Source organism: Pteropus vampyrus, unplaced genomic scaffold (genome assembly GCF_000151845.1).
Source record: "Pteropus vampyrus isolate Shadow unplaced genomic scaffold, Pvam_2.0 Scaffold41, whole genome shotgun sequence".
Classification (NCBI taxonomy): domain Eukaryota; kingdom Metazoa; phylum Chordata; class Mammalia; order Chiroptera; family Pteropodidae; genus Pteropus; species Pteropus vampyrus.
The window spans coordinates 8,010,253-8,031,564 of record NW_011888822.1 but is presented as its reverse complement, the minus strand read 5'-3'; the positions used below and the strand labels follow the sequence as shown (position 1 = coordinate 8,031,564).

General features: G+C 35.6%; 1 protein-coding gene across 1 annotated transcript in view; it reads right to left on the bottom strand.

Annotated features, from left to right (window-relative positions):
• FAM19A1 (family with sequence similarity 19 member A1, C-C motif chemokine like) overlaps positions 1–16,047 on the bottom strand; it is a 529,496-nt gene extending 513,449 nt beyond the window's left edge. Inside the window, exons 1-2 of the mRNA XM_011358478.1 lie at positions 15,568–16,047; positions 13,530–13,650 (exon numbers count right to left, since the gene is read on the bottom strand). Of these exons, the coding sequence (XP_011356780.1) occupies positions 13,530–13,647 (118 nt within the window). The 5' untranslated portion in view covers positions 13,648–13,650; positions 15,568–16,047. The remainder of the gene's footprint in view (positions 1–13,529; positions 13,651–15,567) is intronic.
• Positions 16,048–21,312: the final 5,265 nt, after the last annotated feature.

Here is a 21,312-nt window from a genome sequence, read left to right as displayed (position 1 = left end):
AGAGCTCTTCCCTGTTGGGTATGGTTCTTAATGGACTCTGAAACAATAATTGCAAATTTGTTACCTTCAATATCTTTAATCCATGCTTCTAACTGTATAAGCTATTCTCTCAATGTTGATACAAATTTCCTAGAAACTTAAAACATAAAAAACTGAACTGACCAATGGCACAGTTTTCTTTTGCTAAAGTTCAAAATATTAGACACTGAATACTTAGTCAACAGTTAATGTACAAGTATTTCATTTTGTATTCAGAGTAGAAAATATGGGTTACACATAAGAGTGAACAAAAATGGTACCCTGAAATAAAACCCATGGACATTTAGGTACTAATGTGTTTATCATGATATACTTGGGTTTCTTCCTTTAGTAGTTAGGTCCTATGACAAAGAAGTGATGAGCTGTCTTAAGAACAACACAGTTAATGAAAAGAAAAAGACACCTGAGGGAGTATGGAGAAATGGTATCAGATTTCAGTTGACTAGTAGCTCTTTTAATAGAGTTATAATAGACTTATAATCCATTCTGAGAATAGCAAAGCACCGATGCTGACTTTTGGACTGTTTCCTGTTAATGTTATTGGCCAGATGTTTAAATTAATTAACCAAACTTCTCTAATGTTTGAGATCATAGAGATGCTATCAAACTTATTAATTAGAGCACCTTCCTCCGTAATTATGTATACAACATTGTTAGAAGAAAGGATACTGTAAGTATTGACCTGTTCACATTGACTTAGAACTCAAGGCTAATCATTATGAATTCCAGCGTAGAGGTTAGCCATAAAAATCTTTATCTCTTATCTGTGCTGAGTATGTGGAAAATTATCATAAAGTGGGTAAATAATTCCAAATTGTAAGATTTCTATGTGTTTCCTTTTTTATATATATAGTAAAACATTATAGGTGGCTATGTTAGTACCAAGTAGTCCTTCTATACCATCTTTTCTTTGACATTTATTTATGTAGCAAAATAATGAGATGCCATGTGCTGGACACCTATTGTATAGCAGGTGTTGAACAGACATCATTTCTATTTCTTACTTAAGCCTGTACGGTAGAGATTTATAAACAGGGATCTCTATTTTATGAGCAAAGCAGAAAGAATGACACTGACCTGACCATACTTAGAGCTAATAGTGTGATGATAATAGAGCCGGGAAATGAACTCCTGGTTTTCCTAGTTTACAAACCTGTTCCTAACCCTACAGCTACTTGGCCAAGAGTCACTGGTGACAAAGAGGGTGAGGCCAGATGAAAAGCCTGCAAGCAAGTCCACTCTTTACCTAATTTCCAAATATGTATGTAGATACTACACACATGATGTATATTTAACCTCTTCCAGGAATCATTGTAAGTACTTTATGTGTATTAACTTGCTTAATCATTTAAATCACTTAATTATTTTTAAATGGATAACATAGTCCACCTTGAGGGGAGAAATAGATCAAGAATAGATAATATACTTCATCTCAAAATTAAACAGTAAGTCCATGTAAGGCAGTTTGTACAGTATGTGACATAGTAGGTGGTAGATAATGATGGTTCCAAGGATGGCTGTTGTTATTGTTTTTGAAATTATTCCTATCTCCTTTAACAACTCAATCATTGAAGCACTGCTTGGAAGGATTCAAAGGTTAAATCTGGATTCAAATACAGAGTGCCATAATTGATTAGCAATATCTTCAATGGCATAATCACAGGAGAGTAAGATGTGGATCAGGAATTTGCCATCATTAGCCATGTGGATATTTTGGAAGAGAGGAAGAGATTTATTTTGACAATGAGAATTTGAAAGTGAGACCTCAGGTCTGATTATGTAAGCAATTTCTACCTCACATGTTATTGGACTATGGATCTAGCAAGTTTTATTTGAAAGACAGCAAATTTCATATTTTTGCAAAAAGACACTGCTGCAAATGATCAAACCACTTACCAGAAAGGTCAGCCCACTTTACAATATTCTAGATAATTTATAAATTCTCAACATGATTAATGCCAAAAAATTGTATCAGAAAGTTAAATTGCAGTTATAGAGAATTTTCTTCAGTGTGAATGATTTATAATTTCATTTTAGGTAAAACAGAAAAATCTACACTAAGACTGAGTCTAATAAATGTGGATTTCTTCTATACTTCTGCTTCCCTGCCTGGAGCACAAAGTCTCCAAAGTCTAAAATTTGTTGGGAGACAATAGCTTATAAAAAAAATACTTTAAAAAATGAGATGCTGCTAATCCGACAAGTAAAGAAAGCATGCTCTCAGCCAGACCTGTTGGCATAACAAAATTAAGACTAAAGCTTTAGTCAGCCACAGCACTCAAAATTATTGCCTGATATGGGCGAGGGAAAAGCCCAAGACACAGTAACCTGAGAATGTAGAACAACGCCCCTCAACATTGTGCTTTGAAAAGTTCAATTGACCAAGACTAGCTAGTAGTACTTGGTTGTGATGGAAAATGCTCCTTGCTGAGAGGGCACAATCTAAGCTTTTATCTCAGTTTCATCATTATTATCCACCCTTCGCAGTGTAACAGTATCAACCATGTAGGGTTGTGGTACAGATCGAATGTCATATCTTAAGAGCGAGCCCATATCAGGGCTGTTTGATTTAGAGAGATGCAGAAGTCTTCAAATATAAAATACAAACTTTTAAAATCAAAAGTAGAGACATGTTTTATCTTTTATTACACAAGGGTAACAATAATTCAAAGGTGTAAAAGTCCTCATGAGACTCATAAGACTAGTCAGAGTTCCACGGTTGCATTTTTGTTAATTAACCAACTTGCTTTCCACAGAAACTTCAATTGTAGATGCGTGAGCTCTTTCCTTCCATCTGTAGTCATCAGTGTATATTTGATTACAAAACAGTAACAAAGAAAAAAATCCTGCTTTTTCTTTAACTGGAATAATACAAAGCTTCTCTAACGAGTTTAGGGCCTACAGCCATCCAGGTCTGTCACCACCCCACTTTATTTCCCTTACCTGTCTCTAAGTCTTTAGTTGTTCTGTTCCCTTTGGTTGAATAAGCCACCCTTGATCCTTCCTACTAACTCTAACGAATATTCAAAGCCTAACACAAAATCACTCCTTTCATGACTGTTTCCCAAATCTTCTCTGCTCAGAATGAATTGTTTCATTCTTTATGATCACAAAGTACCCTGTTGGGTTAGAACTCATATCACAAGCGGCTTTGTATCGTGGACACAGAGTTAGAAAAGAATTGGAAAAGGAAATAAAAATTTCTGGAAGTAATGAAAAGAAAGTTTTGCAGCTCTTAGAAGTCGACAATTGTCCAAAGCTGCACAATCTTAAGTAGCACTTACTAGACACGTGTTGCTATTTAAATTTGATTTAGTTGCAATTGGGTTCATTTTCTTATTTCTTTTTTTAATGAAGTGTTTAATGGCATGCATTTTTTGGATAGGAGAGATTTTGGAGAAGGTCAGTCAATTAACGCACATCAGGGATGGGCAAAGACTTAACCTGCATGCTGGTGTCAGTCAATTAATAGGTTGTGCCTGGATAAGGACTGAGAAAGATTCTGAAATCACATTTAGACTCTGTGGTTAATTAATTACTTAGGCCTGTGATAGATGGAGAACAGGAGATGGGCACTATACACTATAAATCTGCTTTTACTTCTAAACAGTCCTGGGAGTAGCTGTCAAAAACGTCCTACAAATGTTCACCCAGTGACCTAGTTTCTCAAGCACATGTCCACTGCATGGTATCTTGCATTTTCATCAGATAGTGATATAAGAAGCTACAAAGACAATTGAACTCAATAAGACCTCTTCTGAGGCTTCTGAAGCTTCTAAGTAGCACATTCTCTTACAGCTTATCATTTTGTTTCAGAAAAATGACTTCATTTTATTATTATTTTGCTATGTCATATATTTTTTAAATTCGGACATCTATAAAGAGCTGGTCTCTAGTTACAACTTTCTTCATAGAATGGTGGCATTCACATCTTACCACAGCAAACTGAGGAAGTGAAATATCCAATTCCAATCTGTTTCCACTTCCCAATAGAAAAATACTTAGGTAATAAATACTTGGAAGGTTATGTTTATGAATCACTAATTACTTTTATAAAATAAGATGAACTTATTAACATGTTCATATTTTATAAAATGATGCCCTATGGACAGAAAAATAAACCAAAAGTGTTACTTACCTTGAGATTTATGTTCCATAGGTTCACAGGCAATATATAATCGATACAAGCATCACCATACAAATAAATTTGAGAGTGATTTATATATACATGTATCATAATAAGGATGTAGATGAATGATTTCTGAATCACAATTCAAGAATGTCTTAAAGTCCATCTCCAGCAAATTTAAAATCCAAAATATGCAAATATGCATCATTCCAGACTAGGGTTAATGAAACAGCCCACAGCAAACTTAATTGATAATGATGAAACTAAACCAACACTAATTTATGATTTACAAGCAAGGACCACAGCAACTGAAAATCACTAACAACTCAAACAACACTCATGATAAACTAATAACAAATTACCCTTCCCCAAATTGCATGAATTCTAATTATTTGCATGCAGGCACATTGCAATGCTTTCGAGGGCTGGCAGCAGTTTTCTTAGTCGAATACTGAATTAAGGAAACTCAGTTAGCCTTAGTTACATGTCATTTTTAGTAGAATCATAATTTAGTGTACTAATAAGTAGCCTGTATTCATATGTAAAAAGAATACACATGAAATCTTAAATCATTTGCTCAAAAGGACAAAAAAAACCCTTGCATTTCAAGTTAATTTTACAACCTACTAGTGGACTTTAGACATTGAGAATGTTAATAAGGTATTAAATTAAAGGTTTTACATAGGCATAACTATGCTGCTGATGTTTCCCTCTGTTTTATTACATTTGCAGATTACTATTTCTCCCAAACCTTAATCTATGGGAAAATTAATTGATTTTTAGCTGAGATTTAAATGAGACCTCTGTTTAAGCCATTGGCTTCATTATATAAATGCTCACAGTTTATCAGACTCCCAGTGATATCATTTAGCATCATATAAAATGCTCAGAGACACAGCATTTTAGCATGTTGGGTGTAACTCAGGCTAGGACTAAACCGTGGGCATAATTTTAAAGCATACCAAGATATATATGCATAGAACTCTCCTTTTTGGCCCCAACTGCTGTCACCTATCTGCATCTTGCTTACATGAAAGGATTTGATAAATTCATTAGGAATCATAATATGTTGGAGCTAGAATTAATCTTGTCTGAGGTCACACACAGACGGTCAGCAGCTGGGATACAGCCCTGAGTCAAGTTTTGTTTGGCCCATTTGACATTTAAAAGATAAGGAAATTACACATAAAATTCTAGGTATCTGGCTTGCCTTAAAATATTGGATGCTTTAGTCACAATGAGCCCACCTCAGGTGTATCTAAGGATGTGTTGTGACCTGCAGATGTGCATATGTTCTTTAGTTGCCACGGTTTTCGGCATTTTGTCATGTTTGGTCCTTCCACTGGTCTAAGTAGCTTGTTAACTGCCTGATCTATGAAGGTGTCTGCCTTGTCCATCTACGAAATCATCCAGAAAGTTTTCAAATGGTTTTAGCAGAAAGCTTTTTTAAATATACAGAAGTGATTTTGTACTGAATTTTGCTCTATCAAATGGATAAAATCCATGAATCAGTTTCTTGGGCAGCTTATAGTTTCATTATTTGGCAGAATATACTTTTAACGTTTATAGAATGTATGGCTCACCTCCTTAGAGCTGCTAGGGACAATATGAAAATCACCAATTCCTTCCAACTCACTCATCTTGAACCTTGCAACTGACACCTTAAGATCCTGAAAGCTTCAGAGTCCTCCTACTCTGGTGCTCTTTCCTCATTACCAATAGATATAAAAAGGCTTAATGTGCTGCTTTCTTGCCACTATAGTCATTTTTAAAGAATATAAGATTCTTGCTAGTTGATTAGAAAATATTTATTGAATACTTACATAATATTTTTTCAGTGAGACATATGACCTGCTGGCCTGCTGACCTTAATCCAAGTTATACTGTCAATTTCAAGAGCATTGAAGTTCTTTGTCCCCCACCCACTGTGGGGTAGCTTATCTAAATCTGGGAGCTGGCATTCTGTCTTCATTTCAAAGCATATGACTCAATCGGTCCATTCTTCATCCACACAAATGGGTTATCAGAAAAATCCTTTATATGTATACAGACTCAACTAGCTTGGATTTATTCTTAGGTAAAATGGAGCTATGCCTAGAAGAGAAGGTCTAATAATGGTGTAGTAAAGGGTAATGCAGGTAATTACTTCAGCAGAACAATGGCATTGGCTGAGGATGTAGGAGGTCTTCCTTTCTTCTGCACTCAGGGTGATGATTGGTTTGACTCCTTCCCTGCACGAAGGAAGAATCTGCTTAATGAATAGGCAGATGCCTTAGCATATCCATCTTCTGAGAGAAAATTCACTATGATAATATCATTTATCTTTCCTTTCTCTGAACTTTTTTTATTATATAAAGATGAGGGAGGAAAAGAAAATAGTGGGCTAAGAGGGTCCCTAAGTGCTTTGAGGACATCATTTTTGGAGAATTCAATTAGTTTATACAAATTGTTAACAAAATGATTCATCTTCTCTTTACCCCAAAGAAAGGAAAAATTGCTCGTCTGGTGTTATTTTCTCACTGTTACAAAGATGAAGTAAATTTTTCTCTTGATAGCAAAAGATTTGAAAGCAACTTTACCTATTTGCTAAGTGAATTTTCTCTTCTGTCCCTCAAGACCATGCCTATAATACTTTCTAAATCTCTAGAAAAAAAAAAAAATCCATGCTGTGACTGAAAACCTTAGGGATTTAATTTTTTACTACATTTGTAAGTATATTCTTAGGATTATTTTGATTAATAGAATAGCTGCCAAATGTTAAAAAAAAGTCAAATATCAATAAAAAACATTGCAGATACATACATAAATGAGTATGTTATACTGATAATTTAATGTTTATATCACTCTCCATTTGAGGTATCTCCTAATTACAAAACACACGGAGATACATTTGCATCTATCCATATACACACAAACACTCACATACAAGTAGTAACAAATAAATGAGAGTTTAAAATGCCACCAGAACAGTCATTCCTTCTTTCTTTAATAATTTTACACAAAATTTTTTGAGAGCCTATTATATATCAAGTTCTTCACTAGAAGTGAGTGATAAAAAGTTGACTAGCACAGGACTCCAGAATTATCTTGGCCCACATTTCTCAATGCACGTGATTTGAATAGGCACTGTTAATGTTGACCAAATTAAAAAAATGTTTCAAAATTTAACTTAAAAACCACCAAGTTTCTGTGAATCTTTCCAGAACTTTCATACACTTAACATGCACTGTAAACCTCATGAGGAGAACATACCAGGCAGTGACTGTTATCGTAACATGTTTTTTCCAAGGAGCATCTTGGAGGGGACAGTGTTTTGTGAACTGGGAGATGCTAGTCTAGACATTTTGTTGAAGATTGAAGATTGAATATTGAAGGCTCTTAGAAAGAAAAGGGCTTCATGATATTTTCCTACCTATACTTCTTTCTCATTCCTTAAACTGGAAAAATTGTCTGGTATGTTTCCAATTTTGCCATAAAATTCTCTGTAGATAATATTGTAGGCTTTTTGTTAAAAAGCAGCATATACTCATACTAAAAATGAATCCAAAAAAATACAGAATTAGAGAAAGAAACCTCTAAATCATTTCAGTCCTTCCACTACATTGAACTAACACTGTATAAGGAATGTCTATGTCATTTCTGACATTTTTATGCATGTGCAAATATTTTTTAGCTACAAAAGTACTTTGAAGCTCAGTGTTCTGTTCCTTGTTATCTTCACTCCACAGTATATTGTGGGCATTTTTGCACACAAGTATATATAAACATATTTCATCCTTTGCAATAGTTAAATTGAATCCCACTGTGTGGATGTACCATGATTTATTTTCCAATCCTCTTTTGATAGAGATTAAAGTCCCCTCTAATTTTTTGCTATTAAAATCATTGTTACAGTGACTAAACCTTAACATACATCTTTTCACACTCGTTCAATCACTTTCTTAGGATAAGTGTCTAGAAATGAAATTGTGTTAGGATTTTCATATTTTACATTTTGGGAGACACTGACAAATTGTTTTCACAAAATGGTGTACTATTTTATACAATAAAACTCTGAAATTTTTACAGAGTTTTAAATTGGGAGAGTTTTTAAAAGAATTCAAGTTGTCATCTTAAATGAATTTTAAGAAATTAACAAGTGAAAGTTAATGTTCATTTGCAAAACTTCTAAATGTTTATAGTATCTATTTGCCTTAATTACAAATTGAGGTCATAGCGTTGGGTTTACATAGTAATTATATTTATATAGCATTGTAATAATTCTCTTAAAGTTCATGGGATCCACAGAAAATATTTATTTGCATCTCTACTGGTTCTAATATTTGGGGGTCTTACCAAATGTTCATAGCTGCACTCTTACTCTGGAATGAGGTTAATATCATCATTCAGATGATCAATGGATTATCGCTAGCCTCAGTTTACAAGTAACAACCTTATTCCTTAATCTTTACACCAATTCACTACACTTAGAAACCTGGTGCTAGTATGCATTCTTAAAAAGCCATTATGCAACCACTATTTTCCTCACTATTTTATAAGACAATTCTTTATTGTAATGTACCTTGGCATTCTAATGCGCATGCCTTCAGCAGCTTTCAATAAAATAATATTGAACAATAAGGTAAAAATTAATACAAAGCATACAACAATGCTTTTTTATATTTTAATTTAAAAAACACTTAAAAATGGATGGTGATCTTCAGTACTAATAATTAAGTCGTAAATGAATATCTCTATATTTTGCTTGATAAAGCTTTAAATCAGGCCAAGTATAAATTTAATAGACTATTCTGTTCAGAGTAATCTTTTTAGATACAATTTCTATAAACCTTTGTCAATAAAATAGCAGTGACTCCAGAATAAATGATTCATTAGGCACTTATAACTTCTTGTCTCATGTAATTTATCTATATAATTTAAATTACTAGATAATTTCAAGGAACTTTCTCACTAAAGTATTTTGAAATGATTCATATTTTATTAAGTTTCAAGGACAACCCCTCACACATACACCCCCACACTTGAAATTAAGTAATCATTAAAACTGCTGTTGTAATTTATGTATCCATAAGGGAAAAAAATCCAATCCTAAATTAGAAAGTTACATTAAGCAAACCATTCATCATTTTTCACTTGTTACACAACAACTGGTGATTGTATAGAATTGAAGCTGTCTATTTTAATTACTGAAACAATTTGTAGTCTACCTTTTTTAAATTAAGTGCCCTCCTTATAGCTATCATGTATATATTTTAAAAAGGCATGAGTGTTCTTCAAATAGTTATAGTAATTTCCTACATTATTCCCAAAGTAAAAACTAGATTTAGCCAAATATTAATTAAAATTAAAAATCTGTTAATCCATAGAACATTATACTCATTTGTGTAATTTTAAAATTCACTTTCATTAAATTGATTTTTAATCTTCCTTAACTAGTGAGTAACAAAATAAATGGTGCATTCCTAATACTGTAAATATGAAAAATACAAAGTACTTAGGAACTGCAAGGGAATACTTTAAAATCAATCAGTTTTCTAGTTAACATATTCTCATTCTGTTTGTGTACAACACACACTGCATTGAGAAGACAGATCACAAATTCATGGTTTCACAAAAACATTGTCCTGATTTCAAGTTTTGACAGCAGAAATTGGCCCAAATCTCTAACCATTTCCTCTAAAGGACCTGGGATGGCTGGTGCCATCCAGGTGCTACACAATCTGAACGAGGGGGGAACATCATGTCAAATTCCACTCATCTGTCAGTGTAGTGGATTATTTCTTGAGAGACTGAAATTGGCTGCTTGGGATCAGAGCACCATCAATCTTACTGAGGGGATGGTGAAGCTGCCTGTAAAAGGCTGGCGAGAGGGGGCTAGCCGTTCCTAAGCAGGTGAGGAGGCAGCTGTAAAGCCTTCACTCTCCCTCCATTCAGGGCTCTGAGTGAAAGATTTGTCATTTTTCACATTTCCCAGATACTTGGTATGCACATGGTGTCTGCCTGCTCCTGCTTTATGAAAGAGGCGATTTTTCAAGGTTAGGCAAATGTGGCAAGGCTCAGAGTCTGCTGGTGTCTCATTTTTTCTCATCATGTCACTTGTTTTAACTGATTTGAGAAAATGAGATTATGTTTCTTCTTTTTGCTCATTTATCCAGCTATTTATTTATTTATTTGCTCATTTAGGGGTGGATTGTCACAGATAACTGGCCCTGATTTCCCTCTTGTTTTCATACACATTTCATTAGTGTCCCTGAAGATTTAAGACCCACAAAAAGAAACATCCCAGCTCTCATCACAAAAAGCATATATTTACTCTTAAAATCAAAACAGAAGACTATTAAAGAAGATTGTATTTCTGACTGAAATAATCTAGAATATTGCTATGTCCAAGATCTATTGCTTTAATCTTTACAGCTACTCTCAAAAACCCGAGAAAGTTGAATAACCATATTACATACATTGGACTTTGAGTTTAATGCCATTTTAATCTTTCCGTATCTAGAAAGGAATACTTATAGTTTATTTCATCAACAAAACTAAACTAAGTTTCAGACGTATAAGCACTTGGAGTTGAAAATGGTTTCCTAGCTGCAGTTTCTTGGAGTATTTTACATACAGATTGTCCATGCATTGGTGATAATAAGTAATTTCTAAGGGTTGACAATGGAGAAAACAAATACTGAGTTTAACTTCATCAGAACCTAATGATGTGTTTCTCAGTTTGAAATTATAATATTTTGATAAACCCCATAAAGACATGATTTTACTTATTACAAGTAGCATAGTCATAACCTCTCACCCAAAAAATCTCATATATTAACTGGTTAATAGAGGCAGTCTATGTGAAAGCTCATTGCAAACTGTACCATTTTTCATGACTATGTGCATAGAGAGTAACATAAGACACATAGAATTTGGTGGTATATTCTAGCAAGGTACCACATAGCTAAAAAGCAACCTCAAGAGTAAAAGCAAGGTTTTCGTCCTGACTATGTGGTTGGACTATTAGCTGCATGAATAGCACCATTTCACTCCTTCGACATCTCTAACATGCATGCTTTTTGTCTATTAAGTGGGGATAATGCCAGCAATTCCTGATGTTTATGAAGAGCTTTACAGTTAACAAAGCACTTTCCAGAAGATTATTTCATTACACTCCACAACACCCCCTAAAGGGGAAATTGGGCTCAGAGAAGTGACTTGCCCAAGGTCATGTCATTCATGTTAAGTGACAGAGATGATGGTCAGTCCTGAGCTCTGCCATCACCACATACTACTTCTCACCAGTTCTGCCATGGCTGCTTTTCAGAATGGGTTTATAGTTCAAATGATTCCACCTATCTACATAACCTGAAAGTTTTCACAAATGATGTCAAAGGGCTCACACTTCCTCAAAGAGGCTACTTGACAAAATTATTCTGAACATTCAGAGACTAACTGTGTATCCTCCTTGGGAAACAGGCTCTGAGGGTGAAATCAGACCAACCTGACCTTTAATGACAGTTATTAGTTGTGTGGTCTCAGACAAGTCACCCAGTCCCTCAGAACTTTAGTCTGGGGCGAAAGGTGTGGGGGCAGGAGAGAGATTACATCTACTTGTATAAGGATCAAGCCAAGCAAAAGGAATTAACCTTGCGGGAGTAAAATACTAACAATAGTTGTTTTTGTTATGTACTCTTATTTTTAAGTGTTACGATTAATGCAGATTTCCCACGTATTTTGTGTGGCTGTGTAACACATCAAAGACTTTTTTTTGCCAGAACAAATTGGTGATTAACTGATTGGAGGTAACGTGGAGTTTCCGAAACCCACGTTCGTTTTTCCTCCACCTGGGCACTGAAGCCTCAGAGTCTGGCGGAGTCTACTTAAGGCTCAGGACACACTCGGCACAAAAACAGGAGCGCAGCAGCCGCAGAGCGCTTTGCATGCCCACCTGCAGGGACACCAGCGCCCCCTCGCCTCCCTCCCCAGGGCGTGGGGAATTAGGGTGGCGGGGGCCGAGAGGCAGTTCCCGGCCTCGGCCCTGCGCTCAGGCCCTCGACTCTCCTACCCGGGCGACCTGGGCTACGGCAAAGAACTGGCTGGCGCGCTCCCCTACAGCCTGGTGCGAGCGCGCGGAAGGACCCCGGACTGCATCCGCGCTTTTTCCATCCTACCCCCAGCCTGGAAGCAGAGCCCAGAGAGTCTGCAAGCTGCGCCCCGCGAAGTGTTGCTAGAGGACTGTGAGGAGGAGCCCAGGATCCGTGCCCAGGCCCGCAGCAGAGCCGAGGAAAGGCAAAGGCGTGGACGCTGGACTGCTCAGCAGGAGGAAGCGAGGAGGATGGGAGGAGGCCAGAAAGGGATTTGGAGAGGAGGGTGGAGGAGTAGGAGCATTTGAGAACTGAGAATCAGGAGCTTGGGCGTGCAACTGGTCCCCAGAGCCCAGACGCGGTGAAGGTGGAGGAAGGAGGGTGGAGTTAATGGATGCAAAGGCTGAAGCTAAATAGAAAATGGAAGGAAATCTTTTCGAGAATCTGGGCGGGTAAGGATAGTCGAGCTAGGGGACAGTAATGAGAAAGCTGGAGAAGCAAAGAAGGAGAGAAAAATCCAGATTGAAGAGTGAGACCATTGAAAGGGTAGAAAATATACTTTGAACAGAAAGATCAAGAAAGCAAAATACGTTCGGAACTCAAAATTCAATCTAGGAAAAAAAAAAAAAAAGTCAGGCTAAAAGGAACTTGTCCCTAAAAGTGCCGAGAGAGAGAGAGAGAGAGAGAGAGAGAGAGAAGCCATGGAGCATACCAGAAGAACAGAAAGTGAAGAAAGGGAGAAAGGAAAGAAGACAAATTAAACCAGACAAGAAATAGTAAGTTACTTTTTCATTTCTTTTTCATTGACAAACTACTTCCAAAGTTACTTTGGGCACTAACATTCTCACAAAGTCCTTAGCCACATACACACAGAGATTATAGTATCACTACTAGATAAAAAATGCATCCCAGGAATATGCACACGTTATTTTATCAGTTACAAAGATCATATTTGACTTCCCTAAAAATTCCTCAAGTCTTGAAAATTATCCCACCTTTTACAGAATATATCACTTTTGGCCAAAGTTGCCAAAAACAAATGATTTCTACTTTTTAGGTGTGGAAGGGGTGGGGGGCTCTTAGATAAAATCCCTTTTTCTAAGAAGTTAATAGAAATACCTGCAAGTCATTTTAGTAACCCCCCTTTCCCCAAAGTATCCAGCCAACAATATGTCTTGGAATTCAGAGGCAAGCTGCCCACACTATAACACTTTTTGTCACTTGCCTTCAATCATCTCTTAAGGAGTCAGCGGTGAGACCGGAGGCTGTAGTGGAGCCAACGACCGGCTTACCTGGTCTGTGCAGGTGATGTTGCTGAAAAGTGTGCTGAAGAGATCCATGGCAGAGCAGCATTGCACAAGCACTTATCCACAAATACAGGACCCAGGACATCGCAGAGACCATTGCCATTCTCTGAAGAAAACATTAGACAGGAAGAATTAGCTCCAGCTTCAAGCCCCCAGCTCAGTCAGTTCGACTGATGAGAGAAGGGGGTGTCACACACGTCATGTCCCTTTTCTACTAGAAAAAAATGACCCAGCAGAGGTCATGCCATGAAGTAGGATTGAAGTAAAGCACTCTCCAGGAGATCATGAATTCATTTTTGAAATTCTGCAAAACCACTCTGAGGATTGGCAAAATACAAAAATAAATTGAAGTTTGACTATCAGGCAGTTTGAAACATTGTATCCTAACTAAACATCCTGTTTTTCACAATGATCTTTTAAGTTTTAGTTATTCCAGGCATTGAAAAGCTGCACACTCCTGTTCATTTTAACTTCATTGAAAGTCTGACATAAGCCTGAAAGGAAAGATTGGATTCTTTTTTTTTTTTTTTAATTCTACAGTCATGAATTTTTAATCTCTATGCTATCTTCTAAACTAAGTAATCATTTCTCAGAGGCATGTTGTAATCTCCTGATAGAACCAGTGTTTTTGGCTGGACTTAAATCAGAAAGAATTGTTTTAGCCAGAATGAGTTTCAGATGCAAGATCTATGTTTCTGTCGTGGTGTGAGCCTTAATTTACAATATTGCTTTGCCTCCCAAGATCCCATTGTGGCATTTGTTGTATAGTGTTGATGAATATGCATATACAGGTGGTGTATGTATTTATGGATGAGCATACACCTTTTCGCAGGTGCTGAAACTTTGAAAGTCTTATCTGTACCTATAACAATCTTAGAGCTGCAAAGCTCAGCTGCACTACATATTGTCTAATTTTTCAAACAACACCTTATGCTTCATTTCATATTGCCAAATTAATCAAACTTGAAACATCATCCTTACTCAGCTAGTGATATGGAAGCATTTTCTACACAATCCAGTTAAGTATATGCTTTTCTCTTGGATAGAGAGAGCTTTGGAACCAAGATTGTTTCTTTTTTAAAGAATTTTTCACTGTGAAATCGTACACTTCAAGTATTTCAACTACACATTTAAAACCTCCTAGTGATCTCCCAGTGTGACTTCTTTAGTCATAGAAATAGGTACTCTTTCAAAAATGTGATGTTCAAAGAAATGTGTGTGTGTGTGTGTGTGTGTGTGTGTACAGACATAATACAAGATAATTTATTGGTTTTAGGAAAGAGATGTAATCTTTAAGAAGGGTTTTAGGACAGTGATAGACAAACGATGACAACCATAATTAAGTGCAAAGTAGGAAAATATTATTTTAAACAGCATGGTGCCTTTCCTGCCCCAGTCTGTGATTCAGATGGGCCATTCACTGTATTAGTTTCACTGCCCACTGTTTACTTTTTTATACAACAAATTTAGCCTCATTGTCTTCTGAACTATCAGGGTAACATAGATGCATTCTCTTCAGCGGGGATAAGTAGCAATGCCCCTCCTGTGAATCCAGAAATGAATGCATTTTGGGGACTTTTCAAAATACCCTGAAAATTACAGAATAACAAAACATAGGTGACTGTTGCATGCATAGACTGCTTGTAAATTTCAGTTACAATGCACGAGGACTTTCTCTGAAGTTGAAAAAGCCTACCACAATCAAAACTTAACAGTTTTTCAGTGCCTAGTTTCTTTTGTTCATTTCTTCACCCACATTGGTCTTAGCACTCAAAAAGATTACTGCGACTTGACCTTTGCAGTATTTTCCTTTTTTTTCATTTACTTTCTTTAATTCTCAGCATTACTTCCAAGGTTCCTGCATGTCACTCTCATTGCTCACTCTCTTACCAAGAGGTAGCCTCTATTTTAATAGGTGTTTCCCCCCAAATAATGCATCCAACCTTACATAGTTCTCTAGAGATGACTGAATAGGTTACAAATCTGCTTTCCGAATCTTAAATCCTTAAAAGAGGCTTCTTACCTGAAAAATCCAGCCAAGAGCAGAGTACTCTATTAGCGTTCATTGGAAAGCTCTAACACTTTCTAAAATCCATCTGTGCCACAATTCAAGATTTTTTTTAAAGAGCTTTCCAATAATCTTCTTTATCAGGATTTTAAAAAATATGTTTTTCTCTTCGGATGCTATTTCCACAATAAAGGAGACATTGGGTTCATTCAGACTGTATTGTCAGAAAAGGAGCCAAGGTTTGAGGGGTGGAAACCTTGTCATTTTCACCTTTAAATCATCTCCTGGCGTCACCTCTGCCTGACGAGACCTTTGAAGTGATGGTGAGATAATGTGCAGTTTCCTGACGAGAATCAGTTTATAGTTAATGATGGACCATCCCCATTCCAGTGCATTCGGGGCAGAGTAAGGCAGCAAAATGCAGGAGCCGGGCTGCTATACAGTGCTGTAAGTAGCAGTAGTCTGTTTCAATACATCCCTCCTCTGTAAAGTATCACATGTCTTAAAGTGACATTACCCTCTATTACAGCTACAGTGAATTGTAATACCTGCCCACTGATTCTGTAACACTGTATTGCCTGGGGTATTATATTAGAAGCTTTACCGATGACACTCTGCCAAAAGAGTAAAAGGGAAGGAGAAACAAAAGAAAAAAAGCATTCTGCAAAATATTGATAATGTTAATGGGAATGAGACTTCTAACAGTAAATGGTAAAGTGAAATAGTAGCCATTTCTTACTTCTTAATGTTCTTATAACCAGTAATTTAACCAAAAATATTGTTAGATTTATATAAATTTAAGTCTGTTGATTGTTTTAGCAGTTGAATCTGGGAATATGGAACACCTGGAATACAGTATAAATGTTCATATTCATAAGCTTAATAAAAACCTTTTGTGTTTTTTTGAACATGTTTAATAAATAGAAATATGTCATTTTCAGCATCGAAGATTGTGTTTTGACAAAGAAATATGCTCAAGGCATTTTTTTTTAATTTCCCTCTCCCTCAAATAATATGCTAGGATGGGGAGAGAAAACGCTCAGAAGTTCAATATTTTGTTTCTAGTGCTGTGATTTGAACACTTTCTTCTTCGGAAACATAGTGTGATTGTACCTAAACATCAGTGATGCATGAAAAGTGACCTAATTTTCAATTTTAGATTTAGAATGCGCTAGCAGTGATTCTCAGAAATATTCATTCAGTTATTTCATGAATCACTTATAAAGCACCTACTATGTATTAGATGCATGGGACAAAGCAGAGAACAAGATCAATGTGATCTTCACTGTTATAGCTCATACTATCTATTCTTTCATATTGTTTTCAGAATCAAGGTAGTTTTCATAATTTTCCTTCTTCAAAAACCTTTTGAAATGTTTCAGAATACTGTCTTGCCTTTTGCAGGCATTAGAAGAAAGTTTCGATGCTGCAGTGCGTCTTTGGAAGCCATTCTCTTTTCTCACGTTATACAGAGTGAGAGAGCGAGGGACCCTTCAGACTCATCAATCTTTCCCACTGGTCTTTCACATTGCACAATGTACACATAATAGCTCTTTGTAACATAACAACTGTTTATTAAACCTTACCAATGAACAAATTTCAAGATAACAGTAAATACTAATCTTATAGTTAAAAATAAGTCAGAAACGCCAAAGTTCTGGTTGGTATTGCGTATTTCATTTCTGTGGTACATTATTGGTGTATTGATGAATATACACGGAGTATTTACATGGACTATGATCAATACAAAAAGTAATAATAATTGTAGCAGCAGAAGTTAATGTTCATTTAACCTTCATCATGTACTAGCACAACTCTATAGTATGTTGCTTGTAAGGTATAACTCAATCCTTTCTGCTAACCCTATTATTAATGCTATTTCTAACCCCAGATAAACATTATTATCTCCATTTCATGAATGGGGAACTTGAGGGAAGCCAGGCAGATTAAGAAATTTGTTCAAAGTAATATAACTAGTAAGTGATAGCACAGGTTACAAACTCCAATGATCTGGCTCAAGAGGCCCATCTCTTAAATACTGGGATAAAACAATTCATGGAAAAAACAACCCACCCTCAAAAAATAACCATTACATTTCTTATTTTTTTTAACATTAACACAGTCTCAAAAAATTATTATTCACTCAATTCAATATTTTGTTTCTAGTGCTGTGATTTTAACACTTTCTTCTTCGAGGCATATATTGAATACATTTCAAGCATTTGAAAAATAAAAGTGTGGAAGATAGTCTTTGCCCTATGATTGTTTTGGGGTTTGTTTTTTCAGTGCAATGCTAATATATCAAAATTAAAAGGAAGTTCACACTTGCTAATAAAGGCTACCATTTTGCAAAACTGTAACTTTTATGTTCTTTATTTCTAAGGATTCAATTAAGGCTCAACATAGTTACTTATCTAGTTTCCAACTCAATTTAATAAACTGGAAACTATAGATTATGTTCAAGGCACTCAAGTAGAAATTGCTGAAAAAAATTAAAACAAAAAGACTGTAAGAAAGACTTGTCTTTTTAGGTTTAAATGACTTTCTAGATATATATGTGATGGAACAAAAATACCAACACTTTTCCATTTTTTTTCTATTAAATACCTTGTAGTCCATTGTATTGCAGCCAATAATCATTTGCCCTAATCATATAAGCATCAACAGATCTTAACATTAAAACAATTTAGTTCATTCTCCCAACTGAAAGTGAAACTACTCTCACCTTTCAAAGAAGTTTGGACCTTTCTATCTCTGGCAACTGTAGGATTGTACCTCCTGATCACTTTATGGTTGGGTGGGCCATAAAGTGCTGACCATTAAGGTGTCAGCAGAACTGATGGTATTGCTTTGAGGCTAGAGCATTTTAGCTGTTGAAGCGATACCCTCTAGATCTCTTTTTACCTCTAGAACAGGAACTAGCTTCGCTATCAGCCTGGATCTTGAATGACTACAAAGGGCAGAGGCCCTCACTCCCCTTACCAGCCCATAATGGATGTCCATAACGAATAAGAAATAATTTGTTCTTTACGCAATTGAGACTTGAAGGCTATTTGTTGTCGAAGCATAACCTAGTCTAATCTGACTGATGAAGATTTTAACCTGTATTTTCATATATTAAACAAATTTTTATGTCCTATCCACTGTCCTAATCTCTGAGGAGACAGCAGGATATAGATAGATAGATAAATAGATAGATAGATAGATAGATAGATAGATAGATAGATAGATAGATAGATAGAGATATATAGATATAGATAGATGTAGATATAGATAGAAATAGATAGATTACATATAATCAGACCAAGTTCCTACCTTCACAGAACTCTCTGCAATAGAAATCCATTGGAGATTTTTGATCAGAGCAGCAATAAATCCAAAGCATTGATTATTATAGCTGGAAACATTTAGGGTTTGTAAAAGCCTGGAGTTATAAACTGACCACTGAGTAGACTAGGTTATGCTTCAACAACATGCGGCCCATCATCATGCTCTGTTCAGCCATTTTATTACTTAAGCACAATATTTTGAAAGGAAAAAGACCAGAGCACCATCATTTTAGCCCACTGTATTTCTTGAATTCTAGATACCCTAAGGAGTTGAGTGTTCAAACCATGATCCAGGCTAAACCTCTAAAAATACACTTCATGTATTTGAAATACATTTCAAATACAGTATCTATATGCATATTTGTGTATACAAAAAAGAAAGATAATCCTATTCACTAGAACTCCTCCCTGTGGAGAAACCCGCATTATTCATAAGAAAGGCCCAGTGAAAATAATAGGGGGTGAAAACAGAAACACTCATCATACTTAAATAACCAAGAATATTCAGCAAATTGCCCTGTATAATAAAAGGCAGAGGGAGGTAGAAATGGGGAATAGAGTATGTAATAGGGTGGAAACTGGAGGGAAGAAAAAAGTGATGGACGGGGAGCAGTACAGAAAAGCAGAGATAGAAACATTTTAGAAGCTCAGAAAGAAAAGGACTGAGGACAGAAATTTCCAGTGGGGATTTCTTGGTGGAAAACTATATCCTATGGTGTGTGACATCTCCCTGTGTCTCTCCAAATAATTATGAAAATCTTAAAAAACACACACACACACACACACACACACATATGCTTTGTATTATTAAGTCACTTTGGAAACCCATTGAGAGCCTAAATCCTGAATCCAGGCACAAAGTACTGCCAGAATATCCCTCATTCTCCTAATTATCAGACTTTTCATTTCTTGGCATCATAAATGAAAGCCATCTTTAGTTCAGTTTAAGAACAATCCATTTAATAATTTGGCCAATTTTAAGTCACAAATGTATAGAAAAAAAATTGACACATGCAAGATTTTATGTCTATGCATATTTCTAAATTGAAAAACTACTAAAGGAATTTAAATAAATTACATCTGGACTGAGAAACATGCCAACTTTCAGTCCAATGCAAATGAAAATGGCTTAGATGTACATCATTTAAATCAGTTCTGTGTTTCTTGAAATAACACGTTGTGGTTGTGAATTCACAACCCTGATTTTTTTCTTATTCCATTTCAACTGACTAATATAAGTGGAGGCACAGATAAAAGGATCATTACCATGGCACCTTACCTCTAATCTATATGCCTTGTGTAGCATAGAAGCTCAATTTTTCTCTAGTAATCGGGGCTACCCATCAGTTGCCTATTTTAAATCCCTGATCATGAGAAGGCAATAGACCTTTTTCCCTTGATTAAGTGATAATGTTATCCTATCTTTTTCCCATAGATTGATTACATAGATCATTTATGTTATATGATTTTTTTTTTTCCTAGAACTGACCTGAAATTTTCCCATCCACCATGGAGTCTTTACCTTGTATATACCCTGTACCAGATACACAGCAACATCCCTAGATTTCAGTCTTACCTAAATAAAGTGTATGTACTTGTTTTATTTACTTCTCTATCCTGTGTCCTGCATTGTTTCAAAAATGGCACACCTCTAGTAAGGTTAAAGGACTAAAATTCATATTCATCTTTGATTCTCAAAGGCTAAGCACTAAGCATCCAAATTCTAAGCAAATAAATTAGCAGAAACAATACATTTTATGTTATAAAGATAAAAAGCCAAGTAAGCAAAGTAAGATGAGCCTGATGTGAAACTTGAACATGAAATGCAAACCAAGTGCTACAGAGGAAGCACTCTTTTCACTCTAAGCTTCCTAGCAGGAGAAGTGAAGAAGGAAATAATTATTTCTTTAAAATACACAGAATCCACAAGGCAAAAAATATAACAAAAACAAACAAATAAAAAAAACTGCTGCTCGACAAATAAAAATAATAGTAACAAAATGAGCAGACACTAAATTGTCTTCTATAAATCTGGTGATACTCAACGGTATAATTCAGATCTTGATATATAAGGCAGAATTTTCAGTAACTATAGGAAAAGACAAGGTTTTTCTTGAGCTGGAAGAAAAGATAATCATGTAGGAGTCTCATTTTCACCTCTAGTAGCCTATCTCTACAATTACTTTATCAATTATAATTCTTCATTGTTTATCTTGTCTGTCTCCTAGGCAGAAGAAAAAGAAAGAATAAAGACATTTGTTCTGTTCTTCCACTTGTCATCTCTTTAGCCTCCTTTTAAAACAGAAAGTTTATTTATTCTCCTTTTAAAACAACAACATCACATCCTTTTCTCTAATCAAAGTGATAAATAAATTGTTGTGTTAGACATCAAGTGGTCTCTTTTTTACAAGAATAGAAACCTAAGCACATA